This window comes from Eretmochelys imbricata, chromosome 1 (genome assembly GCF_965152235.1).
Source record: "Eretmochelys imbricata isolate rEreImb1 chromosome 1, rEreImb1.hap1, whole genome shotgun sequence".
NCBI lineage: Eukaryota > Metazoa > Chordata > Testudines > Cheloniidae > Eretmochelys > Eretmochelys imbricata.
The window spans coordinates 42,233,851-42,254,227 of NC_135572.1; the positions used below are offsets into that span (position 1 = coordinate 42,233,851).

At 40.2% G+C, this 20,377-nt stretch overlaps 1 protein-coding gene across 4 annotated transcripts in view; it reads right to left on the reverse strand.

Moving 5' to 3' along the window:
- Positions 1-20,377, reverse strand: part of MICU2 (mitochondrial calcium uptake 2) — a 257,427-nt gene that overhangs the window by 37,596 nt on the left and 199,454 nt on the right. For 3 of the 4 annotated variants that reach the window (XM_077809369.1, XM_077809352.1, XM_077809379.1), the window contains 2 exons: positions 15,941-15,988; positions 9,861-9,943 (listed from right to left, as the gene is read on the reverse strand). In XM_077809369.1, the coding sequence (XP_077665495.1) occupies positions 9,861-9,943; positions 15,941-15,988 (131 nt within the window). The remainder of the gene's footprint in view (positions 1-9,860; positions 9,944-15,940; positions 15,989-20,377) is intronic. The other variant, XM_077809361.1, reaches the window with a different exon arrangement.

Below are 20,377 nucleotides of genomic sequence, written 5' to 3' on the forward strand. Positions count from 1 at the left end.
AAAATGGATTTCTGGAACTCTGTCTTATTCCTCTGGCTGCCATAAAATGCTAGTTGTTTTAAGGATTAAGTTGAGATCATGAACACTTTAATTGGTACCTTAATCAGGATTTGAACCCAGATATCAATTGCTGCCCTTTATTACCATTGTGCAGCCCCCAAAGATTTCTCCAAAAAGGTCAACACATGATTGTTTAACATTGCTTAACATGTGAACCATATGTGTTTTGTGAATGTGTACCAAAACTTCATTAGAGAATCTATCATTAATTGATTTGAGATATCATGAGTTAAGTTATTACATGCTTCTTTAAGTCATTCATCACTTTCCATTATCTGTATCAAGAAAACAGAACATTTATCCCAAATTAAAGCACACATGCTCTCTGTTCTCCTACAGCAACCAAACCAATTTCCTTGAAAAAGACCAAAACTGAAAGTTTATCAACCAGAAAGTGCTCAAAAGGATTATAGCATCTACAGAAAAATCCTACTACACTCAGGGTGTGTCCATTACACACAGAGGACATGTACACACTAGGATACAGATGCTAGTTAATATGTGTTAAAATCCTATGGTAAAATTTTGACCTAATTTAATTCAATAGGAATTTTGCCATTGATTTCACTGGGGCCAGGGTTTCAGCCTTAGTGCAGACAAACCAGCTGTAGTTGTTACATGTTATGGTTGGTCAAGATAAGCCCTAGAGTGAGCCCAGTGTTCATCCTGATCAGCTAACGTGTTGGAACTACAACGTGTCTACACAAAGATGTTAAAATGTTCAAAATATACTTTTTTTTCTTAGTGAAGAACAGGCCTAAAAGTGGTCAGATTTGGACTGATGAATTTTCAGAGGCAAGGTCCCATCACTTGTGCCTCACCACTTGTGCCTGCAAATTTCATCCTGAAGACTGATAGCTGAAGTGTTCTTGCTGAATGCAGGTACTGCAGTGGGGAAAAAAGGAAGAGAGGAAGAAATGGTTCCTAGGCTACTTAGAATTTTATGGATACTACAGAGCTGGCAACTGTATTCTGCAGTAGTTGAAGCTTCTAAGGGCTTGTCTACACTGGCACTTTACAGTGCTGCAACTTTCCCGCTCAGGGGTGTGAAAAAACACCCCCCTGAGCGCTGCAAGTTTCAGTGCTGTAAAGTGCCAGTGTAGACAGTGCACCAGTGCTGGTAGCTATTCCCCCTGGGGAGGTGGTTTTTTTTATAGTGCTGGGAGAGTCACTATGCTGCGACTAGATAAGCCACGTTAAAGCGCTTCTGTGGCAGTGCTTTAACGTTGCTAGTGAAGATGTGCCCTAAGTTGCAATGAAGGGAAGACCAAAGAAGAATGTGTTACAGTGGTCTAACCTTGAAATAACAAAGGCATGAAGGTGAGGTCTGCATCAAAGAGAAAATGATATAATCTTTGGGCCAAAGTGTTTCTGGCCACTTCTGCTATGTGAGAATCCAAAAACAAAGGGGAATCCTGTAATTGCAAAATCACCTTGAAAATTGGCAGGCAAATACTTTCATTGCAGAGTGCAGCCACAGTTCTTTCCAGTTCCTTGAAATATTTTCCCCACATATAAGCCTTGCCTCTGTCTTATCTGGTTAGAGCCAATGCCAGTTACCTTTCAACCAGGTCATTATCTCTACCAGACAGTAGGAGAGCAAGGAATCAGCTCTGTCTGCGGGTTTATTAAAAATGAAATAAAGCTGAGCAGCACCTCTAAATCTCTTCTAATAGTTTCACATACAGAGTGAACAGAAGGGTGAGAAGATTCCACTAGCTAGACTAGTTATGGACTTAATTATTGGAGCTTTAGGGGAAGAAGCACAATTGGCATCTTTGTGGTAGGAATAAGGGCTTGTCTACACATAGAGATATTCCGGAATAGATCCATGTGTGGACTCTCTTATTCTAGAATAAGAGTGTCCACACATGTAATTATTTAGGGATAGTTATTGTGCTTTAAATTCACACACCACATTAATACAAATTAACTTTTAAGTGTAGACAACCCCTAAAAAGTCACCTTAAAACAACTCTGGTTGTTACTGCCCCATTCCATAGGAGAGTCAAAGGCAACTCATAATTAAGGATATTGAAGGTGCTGATAGGATTAATCCTGTTTTCATGGATGTACAACTTCGTTCCACTACTCTAAGGAGACTACAAACTATCAAGGCACTTTCCATATCAAATCCAGATCTGAAGCCCAACAGATTGGGCTTGAAAAAATGGGAAGGATTCAGATGCTGCAGGAGTTGGCTTGATACTATCTTCTTACTGACCTTCCCCATAAAGTGAAGGTTGTAACTTGTGAGATAATTTACGTCATTTGTTCTGAACATGGACTGGACCACTCCATATTTGAGAATTAGTGGTCCTAGACATTGCTCACGGGTTTCACTAGACATCTGCAGGGAGAGCAATATAGCAGTGCACAGAAAACCCAGGAAGTTTTTGGAGAGTGTTTGGGACAACTTCCTGGTGCAAGTGCTGGAGGAACCAACTAGGGGCCGTGCTCCTCTTCACCTGCTGCTCACAAACAGGGAAGAATTGGTAGGGGAATTAGAAGTAGGTGGAAACCTGGGCAGCAGTGACCATGAGAGTTCATGGTTGAGTTCAGGATCCTGACAAAAGGAAGAAAGGAGAGCAGCAGAATACGGACCCTGGACTTCAAAAAAGCAGACTTTGACTCCTTCAGGGAACTGATGGGTAGGATCCCCTGGGAGGCTAATACAAGGGGGAAAGGAGTCCAGGAGAGCTGACTGTATTTTAAAGAAGCCTTATTTAGGGCACAGGAACAAGCCATCCCGATGTGGAGAAAGAATAGCAAATATGGCAGGCAACCAGCTTGGCTTAACAGAAAAATCTTTGTGAGCTTAAACACAAAAAGGAAGCTTACAAGAGATGGAAACCTGGACAGATGACTAGGGAGGAGTATAATATTGCTCGAGCATGCAGGGGTGTGATCAGGAAGGCCAAAGCATAATTGGTGTTGCAGCTAGAAAGGGATAGGAAGGGTAACAGGAAGGGTTTCTACAGATATGTTAGCAACAAGAAGGTGGTCAGGGAAAGTGTGCAACCCATACTGAACGGGGGAAACAACCTAGTGACAGATGATGTGGAAAAAGCTGAGGTACTCAATGCTTTTTTTTGCCTTGGTCTTCACAGACAAGGTCAGCTCCCAGACAGCTGCACTGGGCAGTGCAGTATGGGGAGGAGGTGAGCAGCCCTCAGTGGTGAAAGAACAGGTTAAGGACTATTTAGAAAAGCTGGACATGCATAAGTCCATGAGGCCAAATACAATGCACCAGAGGGTGCTGAGGGACTTGGCTGATGTAACTGCAGAGCCACTGGCCATTATCTCTGAAAACTCATGGTGATTGGGGGAGGTCCCGGACGACTGGAAAAAGGCAACTATAGTGCTCATCTTTAAAAAAAGGGAAGGAGGAGAATCCGGGGAACTACAAACCGGTCAGCCTCATCTCAGCCCCCAGAAAAATCACAGAGCAGGTCCTCAAAGAATCTATTTTGAAGCTCTTGGAGGACAGGAAGGTGATCAGGAACAGTCAACAAGGATTCACCAAGGGCAAGTTATGCCTGACCAACCTGATTGCCTTCTATGATGAGATAACTGGCTCTGTGGATATGGGAAAAGCAGTGGACATAATATACGTGGACTTTAGCAAAGCTTTCAATAGAGTTTCCCACAGTATTCTTGCCAGCAAGTTAAAGTAGTATGGATTGGATGAATGGACTATAAGGTGGACAGAAAGCTGGCTAGATCGTCGGGCTCAATGGGTAGTGATCAACGGCTCGATCATCGGGGTCGGTCCTGAGGACAGTTTTGTTCAACATATTTATTAATCATCTGGATGATGGGATGGATTGCACCCCTAGCAAGTTCACAGATGACAGTAAGCTGGTGGGAGAGGTAGATAAGCTGGAGTGTAGGGACAGGGTCCAGAGTGACCTAGACAAATTGGAGGATTGGGCCAAAAGAAATCTGATGAGGTTCAACAAGGACAAGTGCAGAGTCCTGCACTTAGGATGGAAGAATCCCATGCACTGCTACAGGTTGGGGACCAATCAGCTAAGCAGAAGTTCTGCAGAAAAGGACCTGGGGATTACAGTGAATGAGAAGCTGGATATGAGTCAACAGTGTGCCCTTGTTGTCAAGAAGGCTAACGGCATATTGGGCTGCATTAGTAGGAGCACTGCCAGCAGACCAAGGGAAGTGATTATTTCCCTCTATTCAGCACTGGTGAGGCCACAACTGGAATACTGCGTCCAGTTTTGGGCCCCGCACTACAGAAATGGTGTGGACAAATTGGAGAGAGTCCAGTAGAGGGCAACGAAAATGATCAGGGGGCTGGGGCACATGACTTATGAGGAGAGGATGAGGGAACTGGGCTTGTTTAGTCTGCAGAAAAGAAGAGTGAGGGGGGATTTGACAGCAGCCTTCAACTATCTGAAGGGAGGTTCCAAAGAGGATGGAGCTCAGCTGTTCTGAGAGGTGGCAGATGACAGAACAATGACAATGGTCTCAAGTTGCAGTGCGGAGGTCTAGGTTGGATATTAGGAAACACTATTTCACTAGGAGGGTGGTGGAACTCTGGAATGGGTTACCTAGGGAGGTGGTGGAATCTCCATCCTTAGAGGTTTTTAAGGCCTGGCTTGACAAAGCCCTGGCTGGGCTGATTTAGTTGGTGTTGGTCCTGCTTTGAGCAGGGGGTTGGACTAGATGACCTCCTGAGGTCTCTTCCAACCCTAATCTTCTATGATTCTATAAGGGACATTGGCCCATTTACCAGGTGATGGAGCAGACCTTTCCCAGCACATTCAGAACCAGGAGTAATTGTGACTCAATCAGCCAGGGAGACCGTGCACATGCTCTCCTTCTTTGATTGTGCAACCAGAGAGACTGCCTCAAATCTGATTGACATTACTGGGAAACAGATTGAAAGTAATGTTCCAAAAAAGAAAATCTATTTTCCATGACATGTAGAAGCCTTTTGGTCATTATATAATTGGAAAAGAAAAGAGACAGTTGTATCAAAACAACACTTGCTGGTTCAATCAGTGAGACTCTGTAGATAGTAAACACATTATGTCACTGAGAGGAGACTGGAATAAAAGAAACTCAGGAGGAGGCAAAGTTGTGAAACACAGGCAAAAGAATCTCAAAAGTAGCTGAGACTTATTTTCTTTGGAAACTAATTGTGACACAACAGGGGTGAGTAGATTTTTGTTAGCTATACAGACATTTAGTCTGTTAATTTGTTAGCTATACAGACACTTGATTCAGGCAGACTAATCGTGTTTACGTAACAGTTTTCATTTTTAACATTCTAAAAGTTCAAAGACCAGGATATTCTTTCAGTGCATTTACAGCTGATATGCAAAGTCTAAAGGCCTGATGATAAATTCTTAGTTTTGAGTCTACCAAACTAGTGCTGCACAGGAATGAATGCTTTAAAATAGTCACCTCTCATAAATGTTTGATATCTAACACATGAGAAGATTCCCTCTGTGACTGCAGAGATTGTTTTCCTCTTCCTGCTCTGTACCCACATGGGGTTTGTTCCACTCTCCCCCCAAAACAAGACCGTTCTGCGGGGAGAGGGGACAAAAAAAACAAACAGACCAAAATCCAATTTCTGTAATATTTGCCTAATGAAGCAATCCTGTGAGGATCCTTAAGGACAATTTTGAAAGTAATGACTTTCATGAGTTTGGATTACATTTTATGTGCTCTTACAACTTTCGTTTTAATTCCTTAATACAATATCAAAAGTAGGGCTGTCAATTAATCACAGATAACTCACGCGATTAACTCAAAAATTAATCTCAGTTAAAAAAATTAATTGCGATTAATCACAGTTTTAATCACTGTTAAACAATAAGAAAAGGAGTACTTGTGGCACCTTAGAGACTAACCAATTTATTTGAGCATGAGCTTTCTTGAGCTACAGCTCACTTCATCGGATGCATACTGTGGAAACTGCAGAAGACATTATATACACAGAGACCATGAAACAATACCTCCTCCCACCCCACCCTCCTGCTGGTAACAGCTTATCTAAAGTGATCATCAAGTTGGGCCATTTCCAGCACAAATCCAGGTTTTCTCACCCTCCGCCCGCCCCCCCCACACAAACTCACTCTCCTGCTGGTAATAGCCCATCCAAAGGAATGGCCCAACTTGATGATCACTTAAGATAAACTATTACCAGCAGGAGAGTGGGGTGGGAGGAGGTATTGTTTCATGGTCTCTGTGTATATAATGTCTTCTGCAGTTTCCACAGTATGCATCCGATGAAGTGAGCTGTAGCTCAAGAAAGCTCATGCTCAAATAAATTGGTTAGTCTCTAAGGTGCCACAAGTACTCCTTTTCTTTTTGTGAATACAGACTAACACGGCTGTTACTCTGAAACCTGTTAAACAATAGAATACCAAATGAAATTTATTAAATATTTTTGATGTTTTTCTACATTTTCAAATATATTGATTTCTACTGCAACACAGAATACCAAGTGTCCAGTGCTCACTTTATATTATTATTTTTTATTACAAATATTTTCACTGTAAAAATGATAAACAAAAGAAATAGTATTTTTTAATTCACCTCTTACAAGTACTGTAGTGCAATCTCTATCATGAAAGTGCAACTTACAAATGTAGATTTTTTTGTTATATGACTGCACTCAAAAACAAAACAATGTAAAACTTTAGACCCTACAAGTCCACTCAGTCCTACTTCTTGTTGAGCCAATCGCTCAGACAAACAAGTTTGTTTGCATTTACAGGAGATAATGCTGCCGGCTTCTTATTTACGTCACCTGAAAGTGAGAACAGGTGTTCGCATGGCACTTTTGTAACCGGCATTGCAAGGTATTTACGTGCCAGATATGCTAAACATTTGTATGCCCCTTCATGCTGGCCACCATTCCAGAGGAGATGCTTCCATGCTGATGACACTAGTTAAAAAAATAACATGTTAATTAAATTTTGACTGAACTCCTTGGGGGAGAATAGTACATTTCCTGCTCTGTTTTACCTGCATTCTGCCATATATTTCACGTTATAGCAGTCTCAGATGTTATAGCAGTCCCAGCACATGTTGTTCGTTTTAAGAACACTTTCACCACAGATTTGACAAAACACAAAGAAGGTACCAATGTGAGATTTCTAAAGATAGCTATTGCACTCAACCCAAGGTTTAAGAATCTGAAGTGCCTTCCAAAATCTGAGAGGGACGAGGTGTGGAGCATGCTTTCAGAAGTCTTAAAAGAGCACCACTCTGATGTGGAAACTACAGCACCCAAACCATCAAAAAAGAAAATCAACCTTCTGCTGGTGGCATCAGACGATGAAAGTGAGCATGCGTCAGTCTGCACTGCTTTGGATCTGTACTGAGCAGAACCCGTCGTCAGCATGGATGCATGTCCTCTGGAATGGTGGTTGAAAATGAAGGGATATATGAAACTTTAGTGCATCTGGCATGTAAATATCTTGCAACGCTGGCTAAAATATTGCCATGCGAATGCCTGTTCTCACTTTTAGGTGACATTGTAAACAAGAAGCGGGCAGCATTATCTCCTGTAAATGTAAACAAACTTGTTTGTCTGAGCGATTGCCTGAACAAGAAGTAGGACTGATTGGACTTGTAGGCTCTAAAGTTTTACATTGTTTTATTTTTGAATGCAGTTATATTTTGTACACAATTTTACATTTGTAAGTTCATCTTTCATGATAAAGAGGTTGCATTACAGTACTTGTACTAGGTGAATTGAAAAATACTATTTCTTTTGTTTTTTTTACAGCACAAATATTTGTAATAAAAATAAATATAAAGTGGGCACTGTACACTTTGTATTCTGTGTTGTAACTGAAATCAGTATATTTGAAAACCTAGAAAACATCAAAAATATTTAAATAAATGGTATTCCATTATTGTTTAACAGTGCGATTAATCGCACAATTAATAGCAATATTTTTAATCTTGAGATTAATCACGATACATTTTTAAAATCTCTTGCCAGCCCTAATCAAAAGACATGCAAAGTAACGTAATTTTTCTTACTACAACAACATTCACTTAATAGGATTGCCTCTCCAAGATTCTAATTTTTGTATTGATTTGTATTGCCACCTATTTTGAGAGAACAGACTCTCATCTTCTTTAATGGATGTATCCATATCTGTATGTTATCAACGTTCTGTATTGTTCAGCTTAAAAAAACAGGAGCTGGAATAGACGCATTTCACTGATCAGTATGTATTTTAATTGCTCTGATACAATCCTGTTGGATGATTATCAGAACCAGTGGGTAAGAATGACAAATGCAAAAAGAAAATGGCTGTTTTGTAATTTGGCTTTATTTTTCATCAGCAGAATAATGATGTGAACAGTTTTCTAGAACAACTTTTTCACACCTGGAAGAACTTGCACACAGGACCCGCAGAGAACTGAGAGCACTCAAGCACCTTGCAGGATTGGGCCTATACTTTGCAAATGATACTGAATGGAACTTGGCCACTGGAGCAGGTTAGACAAACACCTGTCAGGAATGGTCTAGATAATACTTAGTCCTGTTGTGAGTGCAGTGGACTGGACTAGATGACCTCTCGAGGTCCCTTCCAATCCTATGATTCTATGATTTGTTTGTGCAATTTGTATCTGAAATATAGCTCAGCAGAAGCCTCCTAATTGGCACAAACAGAGAGAAACAAATGTACCAAAATTAAGCAATGGTCTCAATTATTGGAGGTTCATGGGAACACACTGCACTGGGAAATATTGTTTAGTTTCAGATATTGCTTTAAAAAGGTACTCCAAAGCATTAAAATATTTTCTAAAACAATATTAAGGCAAGACACTCATTTAACAATCATAACCGAGCTGGGAAACAGCATGAAATGAACAAAGGGTAGCACAGTGAGAAATTTATGCTAGCAATTGGTGTGCCATTATCCCAATGCTAAAGTCACTGAAATACATTCCACTGATTCCTTGGCAATTTTCCCAATCAAGCGGGTGTGCCAATTATTAAGGTTCAGATTAAGAGGATTTTTCTGTATTTCTGACTTTGATCACAGTACTGTTTACCGTTAGGGTAATGTTGGAGACTAATTCATAAAGGAGGACAGCAGTCATTTCTGCTTCTTTTAAAATCCTATCCACAGTCATATAATAGGAAATCACAATGAGAGTGCATAAAAAATGTCCAGGTTTCTGTTATTTTCATTTCCTATTTTTGACTTGAATTTTTAAGATATATTTTCCTGTAAGAACCCTGTTGAATACTTAATATAGTTTTTTATACTCTACAAAATTAATGATACTCTCTTAAAAGCTTAAAATAAATGTCTTTCAGAGTTTTCTTTTTCCATTTGTGGACCAATTTTCCCCATTTGTGTTTCAAATAAAAATGTTGTTTCTTTCCCCCACCTACATTATATATCACATTGGGAACAATATTTGTTTACTACTGTGGAACAACACAAACAAATTTAAAACAAATCAGAAAGTGACTTTTTTAAAGTCCATATTTAGAAACTGGAAGACTTTCCCAAACTGATACATTAAGGTAGGTCAAACCTGGGGCAATTACTGCTACTATACAGAGATCTGCAGATATGGATGAAAGGTAGCGTTTATAAAAGTTAACTTCAAACATGATAACTACTTTTAAACTCTGTGGTGATGCTTTTTTATATATTCCTTTCATATAAATAAAGTGTATTAGCAAATATAGCTCTCTCTATTGTAAAATGTGATCACAGATTAGATGCAAAAGACTACACATGACTATTTTTAGTGGTGGATACTTCAAAAATGAATATGTATTTACATACCTTAAAGAACTCCTTTTTTTCAACTTGTTCATTGCCATCTGCATCCAACATTTTAAAAGCAATATGAAATCCAGTTTGTGGTTCTGCAATGAAGTGTTAAAAATACATATACATTTGCTTATAAATAACTAATGCAGCAGGATTATCACCTGCAGTTTCAGTTTTTCATAGTTGGACAGATGCTTTGAATTCCCAACAAACCATATTACCCAGATGCAACTATTATGTAAATGTTAAAAAAACCACTGTTTTATATCCATTTCAAAAGACAGTGATGTTGGTAATGAAATTCTAATAGTAACTACATATAGCAGAATATCTTGATCTGTTTTCACGAGTTCTGAAAATTCAGTCCATCATAATGCCCTAGATTCTCTTCCTATGGTCTTCAGCCTGTTTCCCCATTTTCTCCATTGCCACTGACCATCTCTATGTTCTAGCTCTATGTCCTGTACCTACTTTCATGCTAAGAAGAGCTGGAAGAAACCTCCAAAGCCAATCAATATTCCCAAATTGGTTAGAAGAATCACTGTAGAGTGGTCTCAGGTACTTCTTCCTCTCAGAAACTAAGCATGCCGTAGACTATTATTTTCAGTCTCTACTGCCCCGAGAAACAAGAGACTGGGTTTGTAAATCAAACCCAGTTCTCTCAGTTAGGACCATGGGAACTAGCAACAGGGTTCCAAGCCAGCCCAAGTATTATATTTTCTTATTAGAAAATCTCTATACATTTGAGCTCCAACTTTTCCCCTTTCAGTACATTGTGTATTTTGTTCCCCAATACCTATTTTTTAATTAAATGATGCAAATAATTTGCAAAAACATGCACTGCATTTCTTTCAGCAAATTGCTGCCCCTTATCTATCAGGACAATTTCATCAGGTCTGACTGTAGTAGGCACTAAGAAAACGCAAAACTCTCTGAAATACTTCTTTTGTCCATTTGAGGCTACCTGACTCGCTAGTGGGTTGTCCTCTTAACTAGCCTGACCAGGAGTAATTTGACACTGAAACATGTTTGAAGTCCATTGCAGTAGCAAGTGACCGCACTGATATCTGGGAGTTTGTAGCTCTGTGCAGGCAAACCATCAATTAGAAGAAAGCTATGGGACATCTCCAATAGTTTACCGGGGTCACAAGGGTCTCCAGGAATATAATGTCCAATACAAAGTTCAATCTCCCTTGGGAATGTGAAGCCTCTTCAGAGACGTTTTTAGTTTGGAGTTATATTTTTTTCAGCCATTGGCTGAAAAAAGTGTGGACCTTGATTTTTCTAACGCGCACAAAGCTTATGCTTTTGCAGAGTGATAACATTAAGAAAATGCCTTTTTTTTGCTTTCCAGTGAATCTGGCAAAAATATAATACAACATGTTGTCTTTATATATCAGACATTATTCACCCCATCACCAGCCAATTAGCATTTCCAATTGACCAACCTTGTGATGCACTAATATTTGACAAATATCATTACAGCGTGCTAATCCGAACTCTACGGAAACTGGTTTCCTCTCTATGGAAATGTTTCATTTGAAACCTTTCACCAAGAGAGTTCTCTGGTTCAATAATAATAAGAGCACATCCCATAATAACTTTAGAGAATAAAAGTGTAACGATTTATTGTAAAATGATTAATGTAATCTGTGTTGTAATTTACAGATAAGAAAGCAGCCGGACATAAAATATACAGGCTAGAACTGCTCATACAGTTCCCAAGACATGCTTATCTGATATGATCTAATGCCAATGGTATGCATTTTATAATGTAAATGTGGTTCAAAGAAGATCTCAAATATATTTGTATTTAATTACGCTTTCAGGCAAAACTGTAAAATCTGAACATCAGACCTGCATATTAGCCGAAAGTGTAGGTTCCATTTGGTCCTGCACAGCAAAACAGTATTAATTATCTGAAACTTTTATAATGGGCTAATGGGAATAAAGTTTTTGATCGAGATGGCGTGCTCAGCTCCTGGAGTCACTCACCAGGAAAGTAATAATAGAATAATAGTGCTGGATTTTAGCTGTTCACAACCCATAGCAGAGACTAACCAGGAGTATACCATTAACTAAGCCTTGGCACTGAACAAAAGATAATTGTGGTGACATGAGGCATGTCTGAGTGGGAAGCAAGTACTGCAATAGGTAAAATAAGGCCTCCATTTATTATGAAGAAACATTTTCACACAGGCCCTTACCCTGATACTGGATTTCATATCTGTCCAGGTGTACAGAAACTGGGAATATTTTAGCCAATGGAGGGGTAGTACCAGAGGATAGCAGATCTAGAGAATAGCTGTGTGGGGTTGGGAAAATCTCATTAAAAAAAGTAAATAAAGCCTCAGAGAGCTTCTTCGAACAATCTGATTGTAGCTAATAATAATTAGAGAGTCATAGACACATAGGCTACATAATTATGAAATATCAAGAACTGATTGATATGGGATAGATATTAGATACAGATGGAAGCACTAACCCTTGTTGACATTTGCTTTCAGAATGATGTACATGATAACCTTTTGTGTAACTTCAGAAGCAAAATTAACATTGGATTCATCCTGTATAAACAGGTTCCTTTGTTTTAGCAGTTCAATCCATTCCTATATAATATACCCTGGAAATAATGTCATTTGATTGTCCGAAAATGTGAAGAATTGCTTGCTTTGAAGCTGCTTCATTTCCTTCTTATTTGATCCAATGCATCAACATTGGTTTTAATTCTCAGCCTAACAACTGAATTTAAAGAAACTGAATCTTCTGCCACCTGATTTTAATTAAAACATACTATATAAGAATATTGATGCTGCTATGGGGTTCTCTTTTTTTAAGACTATCCACTGCCTGATTTGTTTTGCAAAAAAATTAGTTTCACGTTTTTCCAGTGGAGCTAGATCCTGTCTGCCACTTCTGGATTCAGTAAACCCCTGGCTGGTATTTCAATTTGCGTGGAAGAATGTTTTCCTTCTCTTAAATACCAGTAGTGATGAAGGTGGCCTATCTTGAAAATGACTATTTTCTATATTTAAGAGGTGACCATACTCCTCCTCTCTGCTTTATGTAGCACATTACTCAGCCAGAATCCTTCTAGGCAATTGCTATCTTTTTGGAAACATTTATGAATAACTATTGTGCGTTTAATATTGCTCACATTCATAATTATTGGGCCATTAGCTGTGGTACTGGAGGATCACTACTCGAGGGGGGGGGCAGTATATTTGTATGATGGATTAGTTTATATCAAAACCATGCACAATGTTGTGATCTGTATTAGCTAGAGTTTCCTGAAGGCTGATTGCTTCATCCCATGTATATTGCATTGCTGTAGTACAGCCAGGAGGTGCTTTCCTCTAGCCACCATCATAACCTCTCTATTGCCTGAGTTCAGTTTCATCCATGACCTGATCAAGTTCTGGGCCATCTTGGTTATATAGGTAGGGTTACATGTGGTGAAAGATAGGTGGAGCTGTGTGTCATGCGCATACTGCCGGCACTCAAGTCCAGGTTATCTTTCCAATTCACCTAGTGGCTGTATGTAGATGGTAAATAGAACTGGAGAGAGAATCAATGCTTGAGGCCCTCTACAAAGTGAGGGGGCTTGTGGGAAAGATGTCATTTTCCATCACCATTCTCTGGATGCATCCTTCAAGGAAGGGCTCAAAATCATGTTAGTGCAATCACCTTTCTCAGGTAAGACAGCAGTATCTCATAGTTGAGAGTGCTGAATGCTGCAGAGAGGTCCATGAGGATGTATGTCCGTCCATCACCCACTGACATCAAGAGAGTTAAGATTTTTGGTTTTCTCCTACTTTTGTGAGTCTAATGGTTTGAGAGAGGCTATACTGGCTAACAAAACTTGGCCTATATGGTTATATAATTGGAATGTATCACAGCTAGCCAAAGGCCTCACTTCATAATGCTCATTATATTCATTTTGTCTTCGAAAGCTCTCCCTGACTTTTAATATTTTCCAGTTTGAGGGACAGACCACCAGAGTAGTACAGAGGGATGTTATGTATGGAGCACAGGCTAGGATCAGTGTCTGTGAGGAAAGCTAAAAGACACAAGGTCACCCCAACAGACCCATCATATAATTGCCATTATATTTGCAGTTAAAGTAGCAGATGGCTCTCTTGAAAGCCACCTGCCCTCACTCCCTGTTCCCACTAAAAGAAAAGGAGGACTTGTGGCACCTTAGAGACTAACCAGTTTATTTGAGCATAAGCTTTCGTGAGCTACAGCTACAGCTCACTTCATCGGATGCATACTGTTCCCACTGTAGCCCCTAATGAAGGTGGCTGCAATAGCACTTTTCATGTCCAGGACTTCAGGCTCAAAGAACGACCTGCCAGCCCAAACATCTTTTCCCTGTTCTTTTCAGTCCAGCCTTGTGTAGCACAATGAATGGTTTCCACATCTTTGGTAAGTAGCGGCTGGAGATGGTGAGGAGGGCTACTGAAGTAATCAGCAGACAACAGGGCAAGCAGAAGAGTCAGCAAAATATATATGAGAGAGAAAAAAACCCAAGAGAAATGGAACAGAGAGGAGGAAAGGAATGAAAAGAAAATGGATTAAAATGTGAAGCGATGGCAGCAATTGTCTGAAGGCATGGTATGAAAGAACATGATGGGTTCCCAAACAAGAATGTTGTGAACTACCTCTGTCTACGTAGTATCCTTTATACACCTTAGTATGTGAAGCTGGATATGAGTCAGCAGTGTGCCCTTGTTGCCAAGAAGGCCAATGGCATTTTGGGATGTATAAGTAGGGGCATAGCGAGCAGATCGAGGGACGTGATCGTTCCCCTCTATTCGACATTGGTGAGGCCTCATCTGGAGTACTGTGTCCAGTTTTGGGCCCCACACTACAAGAAGGATGTGGATAAATTGGAGAGAGTCCAGCGAAGGGCAACAAAAATGATTAGGGGTCTAGAACACATGACTTATGAGGAGAGGCTGAGGGAGCTGGGATTGTTTAGCCTGCAGAAGAGAAGAATGAGGGGGGATTTGATAGCTGCTTTCAACTACCTGAAAGGGGGTTCCAAAGAGGATGGCTCTAGACTGTTCTCAATGGTAGCAGATGACAGAACGAGGAGTAATGGTCTCAAGTTGCAGTGGGGGAGGTTTAGATTGGATATTAGGAAAAACTTTTTCACTAAGAGGGTGGTGAAACACTGGAATGCGTTGCCTAGGGAGGTGGTAGAATCTCCTTCCTTAGAGGTTTTTAAGGTCAGGCTTGACAAAGCCCTGGCTGGGATGATTTAACTGGGAACTGGTCCTGCTTCGAGCAGAGGGTTGGACTAGATGACCTTCAGGGGTCCCTTCCAACCCTGATATTCTATGATTCTATGTGAATATTAGAGAGATAGTGGATGAAGTAAAATCTTTTACTGGACCAACTTCTGTTGGTGAAAGAGACAAGCTTTCAAGATACCCAGAGCTCTTCTTCAGGTCTGGGGAAAGTACTATGAGTGACCCAGCTAAATACAAGGTGGAAAAGACTGTTTAACATAAGTAGCTAATACATATTTGAAAGGACCATTCAAGGTGAAGTGGCCTGTTAACAACCCTGCACTTATAGGACAAAATGAGGGGGATTAATGGACTACAGATTGTTGTAATAAACCATCAATCCAGTGTTATTAAGACCATGATTTTTAGTGTCTAGCAAAATTATGATTTTAAGTTCCCAGGCTCATTTTTGGAGATGTTTTCCGTGACAGATACTCCTTTTCATAAACGATACATTGGGACACTGTGCTATACCACTGAACGAGTCCTGTTTGTTAAGATGTAAACGTCTCATTGCCAAACTTGACTAACAAATAACGTAAAAATACCTCCTTCCCTCATCTCCACCAAATTCTCTTGAATGGCATCCTATTCAATTCCTGACCCTTGTTGTGGAGCTTATCAACATCTTTAAAGTGCTGCTAATAATCACTGATAACACAATAGATTCATACTGCAGTCATTTGACATAGAATCCATTTACATTAATTCCCTAACGTGTAGTAGCCATTGATCTTAATATAAAATATTTTTTTATGTTGGGCTGTGATGCAGAAATCTAGAAGTCATACTTACTTGTGAGGATTGTCAGCAAAAAGAGGTACTCTGTATATGAGATCAGTCCTGAAATAAAATTGTACCAAAAATGAAATGGTGAATTTTAAAATCAGCATATTGATCTGCAATATTTGCAGAAAGGCTTTTACAATCAAACTTTGTATATTTGAAACTTTCAGTTTCATATTAATTGTATACTAAATAATACAACTTATTTGAAATAAATATTTTCTTTTGTCATTATTTGTTAAACAAAAATTTCTGATTCTATTTTCAGTGCTCTGGAGGTGAACTTGTTTCTCAAGCATCTCTGTCATGTGGAGGTTTATTTGGTATTAATAAAAGACCTGAACTAAATGTTTGGATTTTCACTGAAAAATGTCAGTGTTTACATAAAAGACAAATAAATTAAATGTGCTTTGTCACATTTAGTACCTGGGAGGAGAACTACTCTACTGTTATTCTGAAGGATCAAAGTATTTCATCCTTTGGCAGCCTTGAAAAGGCGGAGAATAGCTTTCCTTTAATTCTCAAGGGGAATATGGCAACACGCAAAGCTGCCAAGCTGCTAGATTGCACTGATAGTACTGCTGGGCCCTGTGCCAAAAGGAGGTTTTTTTGTTTTTTTTTAATAGCAACATGTCCTTTCTACAAGGTGAAAGTGTTTTTCCCCCCTTTTGAAGGAAAATTCCAGAGTTTTCCTTTGAAACACCGATTTAAATGAAAAGCCTGAACAAAGATGTGACAGTGTCAAAATAGCAGCATACGAGCTAAAGACAGAGAATATAAAAAGCTGATGGTTAAACAACAGAATTCTACGCATCTGCCCTATGATAATGTTTTAAGAAAAACATTTAAAGGGCTTTTTATGAACAGCTTTTAAAAATACTTTTAACTTGTGAAGTAAACACTGTATAATGTAGAAGCTGTTTAAACAGTCATGTTTAAACTACACTCTATTCAAAGATAAACATAATTTTTATCATTTATATTTAGCTAATTGATAGATAAGGAATTCTCTTAAGCCTCAGTGATAAACAAACTTTATTAATCACTATGCTGAGCCAATAACGTTTTTATTTGCTTTGAAATAATTTAATATTTTATGTTTGTCATTTTATACTAACTCCAGAATTTAGAAATATTCATTTACTGAAAGTAGCATTGTCTGGAGAAATGAGCGCAGGGCTAAGACTCAGGAGAGTGAGTTCTAATTCTAATTCTACCCCTGACGCGCTGTGTGGATTTGGCCAAGTCATTTCTCCTTTTCTCTCAGTTTCCCCACCTGTAAACATGGGGATAAATGATACTTAGCCATCTACCTAACAGCTGTGTTGTGAAGACTAGTAAAGTTATGTCTGTACGGTGCTATGACCATACAAAACACTATGTAGATACTAAGTATTATTTATATTTCAAAAATTGTGTTTACAACTTGAATGTACAATATTGTATTAGTTCTTTAACATAAAAGGCATAAATTATTTGTATTTATTATTTGTACTGTGGTGGTGCCAAGGAGCCCTAGTCGTGGACCAGGACCCCATTGTGCTAGGCACTGTACAAACACAGAGCAAAAAGAAAGACAGTCCCTACCAGTGATGTAGCGTTACATTTTATAGTGATGGAGCCCTGCAGAAACGATCTGAAGTTGTGTGAGATAGTCTCCAAAACCTAGCCTGTGTGTGATGTTACCATAAAATAAAGTACCCATAGTCAAAACCTAACTAATATTTTACCAGTAAATTTTATCCAGTTGAAAATCTGTGCAACAGCAATTATGAGACTTCACACATTAGTAATAAATACACATATTGTATCAACATACAACACGGGTAATTCAGCTTTTATATGCCAAACTGTAAACTACATAGCAAGGCATGTCCAAAGCATACATGTTGTTAATCAAAAAACCCACTGGCGACCTGACAACATTAGTATTCTCTTCAAACTTCAATAAAGCATTTAAGATTCCAAAAAAGTATTTTACACTGGTCTCAAACTTTACTCAGGTGTTGAGTTTAGAGTATGCAGATTTGGAATGGTATCAGGTGATTTTCCCTATAATATAGGATTACCGACTTCTATCCTAGAGCAGGATTATGAACAAAGGTGCACAGTGAAACATTTTTTGTCTGCTTAATGACAGAGAGCTAATAGGAAGAATTAGTTAATTAGCAATTGCTCATGGACCTCTGTGGCATGCGAGTTTATCCTTAATTGGCTGAATTTTCAAGAGCAAAGGGTCTGAGTCACCATTGCGTTACTGCAGTTTCAAGTTGGTGTACCTCTACAGGAAGTAAACGGATGGACTTATGCTGCTAAAAAGGGGAGTGATGCAATGAGGACTCAAACCCCACATCTTTATATCTGAACCCACAATTTTGCCCATGGAAAAACTTGCAATCTGAGCACAAACAGCAATTGCTTTGCATTCACCAATCATGTAGCTGGGCACCAAATGCAAACAAGTGTTGTCATAAATATACAGACCAAAGTACTAAGTACCAAATACACAGATCCAAATTACTATGGAATTTTAAAAAACACAACTATTAAAACAACCAACTAAAAAGATCAAAAGCCCCAAGGCTGAACCTTATTTTACGTTAATCAATTTAAATTATTCATGAAAGGCTGAGAGAATGTGGGAACACTCCTATTTGGTTTTAATTTATCATTATATTTTCTTCATGTTTAGACAGACCTTTGCCGCCCCAATCTATTTAATTTAATTACCCAGTCAATTTGTAATTGCCCACGACATATTCTATTCTGTTAAATACTGTGTTGAAGAGATTTAAGCTCATACCTAGTTCTTTGAAATGTAGCTCATATCCCTATACTATACTAAGTAACAGGGCTTATGACAATGCTACCAGCAGATACTGAAATCAGTTCTTTTTCTCACGGCTCCAACAGAAGTACCCATTTTTTCCTCCCTCCATTGAGTGTTTCTTTCCCTGAAGAAGATATCTGTGCAAGATCCTAATTCCAGGGTCCTTATTTTGCTGCCTTGCCCCCACCCAAAGGGTGTGATAGCTACAGGCATCCGTGTGCGGCAGCAGCTGCCTAGATACAGCAGATTTCTGGAAGCACTGCCACAGACCAGTCTCGGCGGTGTGAACTGCAGACCAGTATAGATTGGAGTGTTCTAACTGCCCCATGTACACCTTGCTGGTGTGAGCTAACAAGTATTTAGTGCATACTGATGTAGTCCTGTACGTCAATGCAAACTAGGTGCTTTTAACTTGCACCAGCAGGGTCTACATGGGGCAGTTGGAGTACTCTGCAATTTACACCCGGTAGACTGGTCTGCAGCACCACTTCTCCCAGAAACCTGCAGATCCTAAGCAGCAGTTGCCTAGTTTGCCTATAGATACAGTGGCTCTTAGGCAGCGGTGGGCAAACTACGGCCCGCGGGCCACATCCGGCTCACAGGATCATCCTGCCCGGCCCCTGAGCTCCTGGCCAAGGAGGCTAGCCCCCGGCCCCTCCCCAACTGTCCCCCCTCCTCCAAAGCCTGAGCGCCCTGCAGCGCCAGCGCGGCGGCATGGCTGGCTCCGGCATAGTAAGGGGGCAGGGGGTCCCGGGGTAGCAGTCAAGGGGCGGTTGCATGGGTCAAGGGTTCTGGGGGGGGTCAGGGGATGGGAAACAGGGGGGGTTGGATAGGGTGTGGGAGTCCCAGGGGGCCTGTCGGGGGTGTGGATAGGGGTTGGCGTAGTCAGGGGACAGGGAGCAGGGAGTGTTGGATGGGTCAGGGATTCTGAGGGGAGCAGCCAGTGGGCAGGAAGTGGGAGGGGGCAGGGCCAGGCTGTTTGGGGAGGCTGTGCCTCCCCTACCCGGCCCCTCCATACAGTTTTGCAACTCCGATGTGGCCCTCAAGCCAAAAAGTTTGCCCACCCCTGCTCTTAGGGGTGAGTATGAGGCAGCCCCAGTGTAGATCCTGCTGGTGCAAGTGAGTGATGGAGGCTTGCATCTCAAGCTGATGAAAGGTGGGAGTTGACATCTCATGCTAAATGAGAGCTGATAGGTAGGGTGGGGATAAGCCATGAAGAGCCCTGAAAGTGAAGAGAAATAGCTTATGTTTGATTGCAATGGAGGAGGAGGAGCCAGTAAAGAGAAACACAGGAAGGGGTGACATGGTCAAAGCACTGAGCTAGGAAAATGATCTTTGCAGCAACATTTTGAATGGATACAAACAGGGCAAACTTGCGTTTGTCAAGGTCAGGGAAAAGGATGTTGTTGTAATCAAGATACAAGATGAGGAGAGCCTGGACTAGAGTTTTAGCTGTAAGGATGGATAAAAGGGTCAGATCTTAGAGGTTATGCAGAAAGAATTGGTTAGGCTCAGACACAGCCTGAATGATGTGAGGATCTATAGAGAGGGCTCAGACGAAGATGATACCCAGCCACTTATGGGCCTAAGTGACAGAGATGATGGTGGTGTTGTTC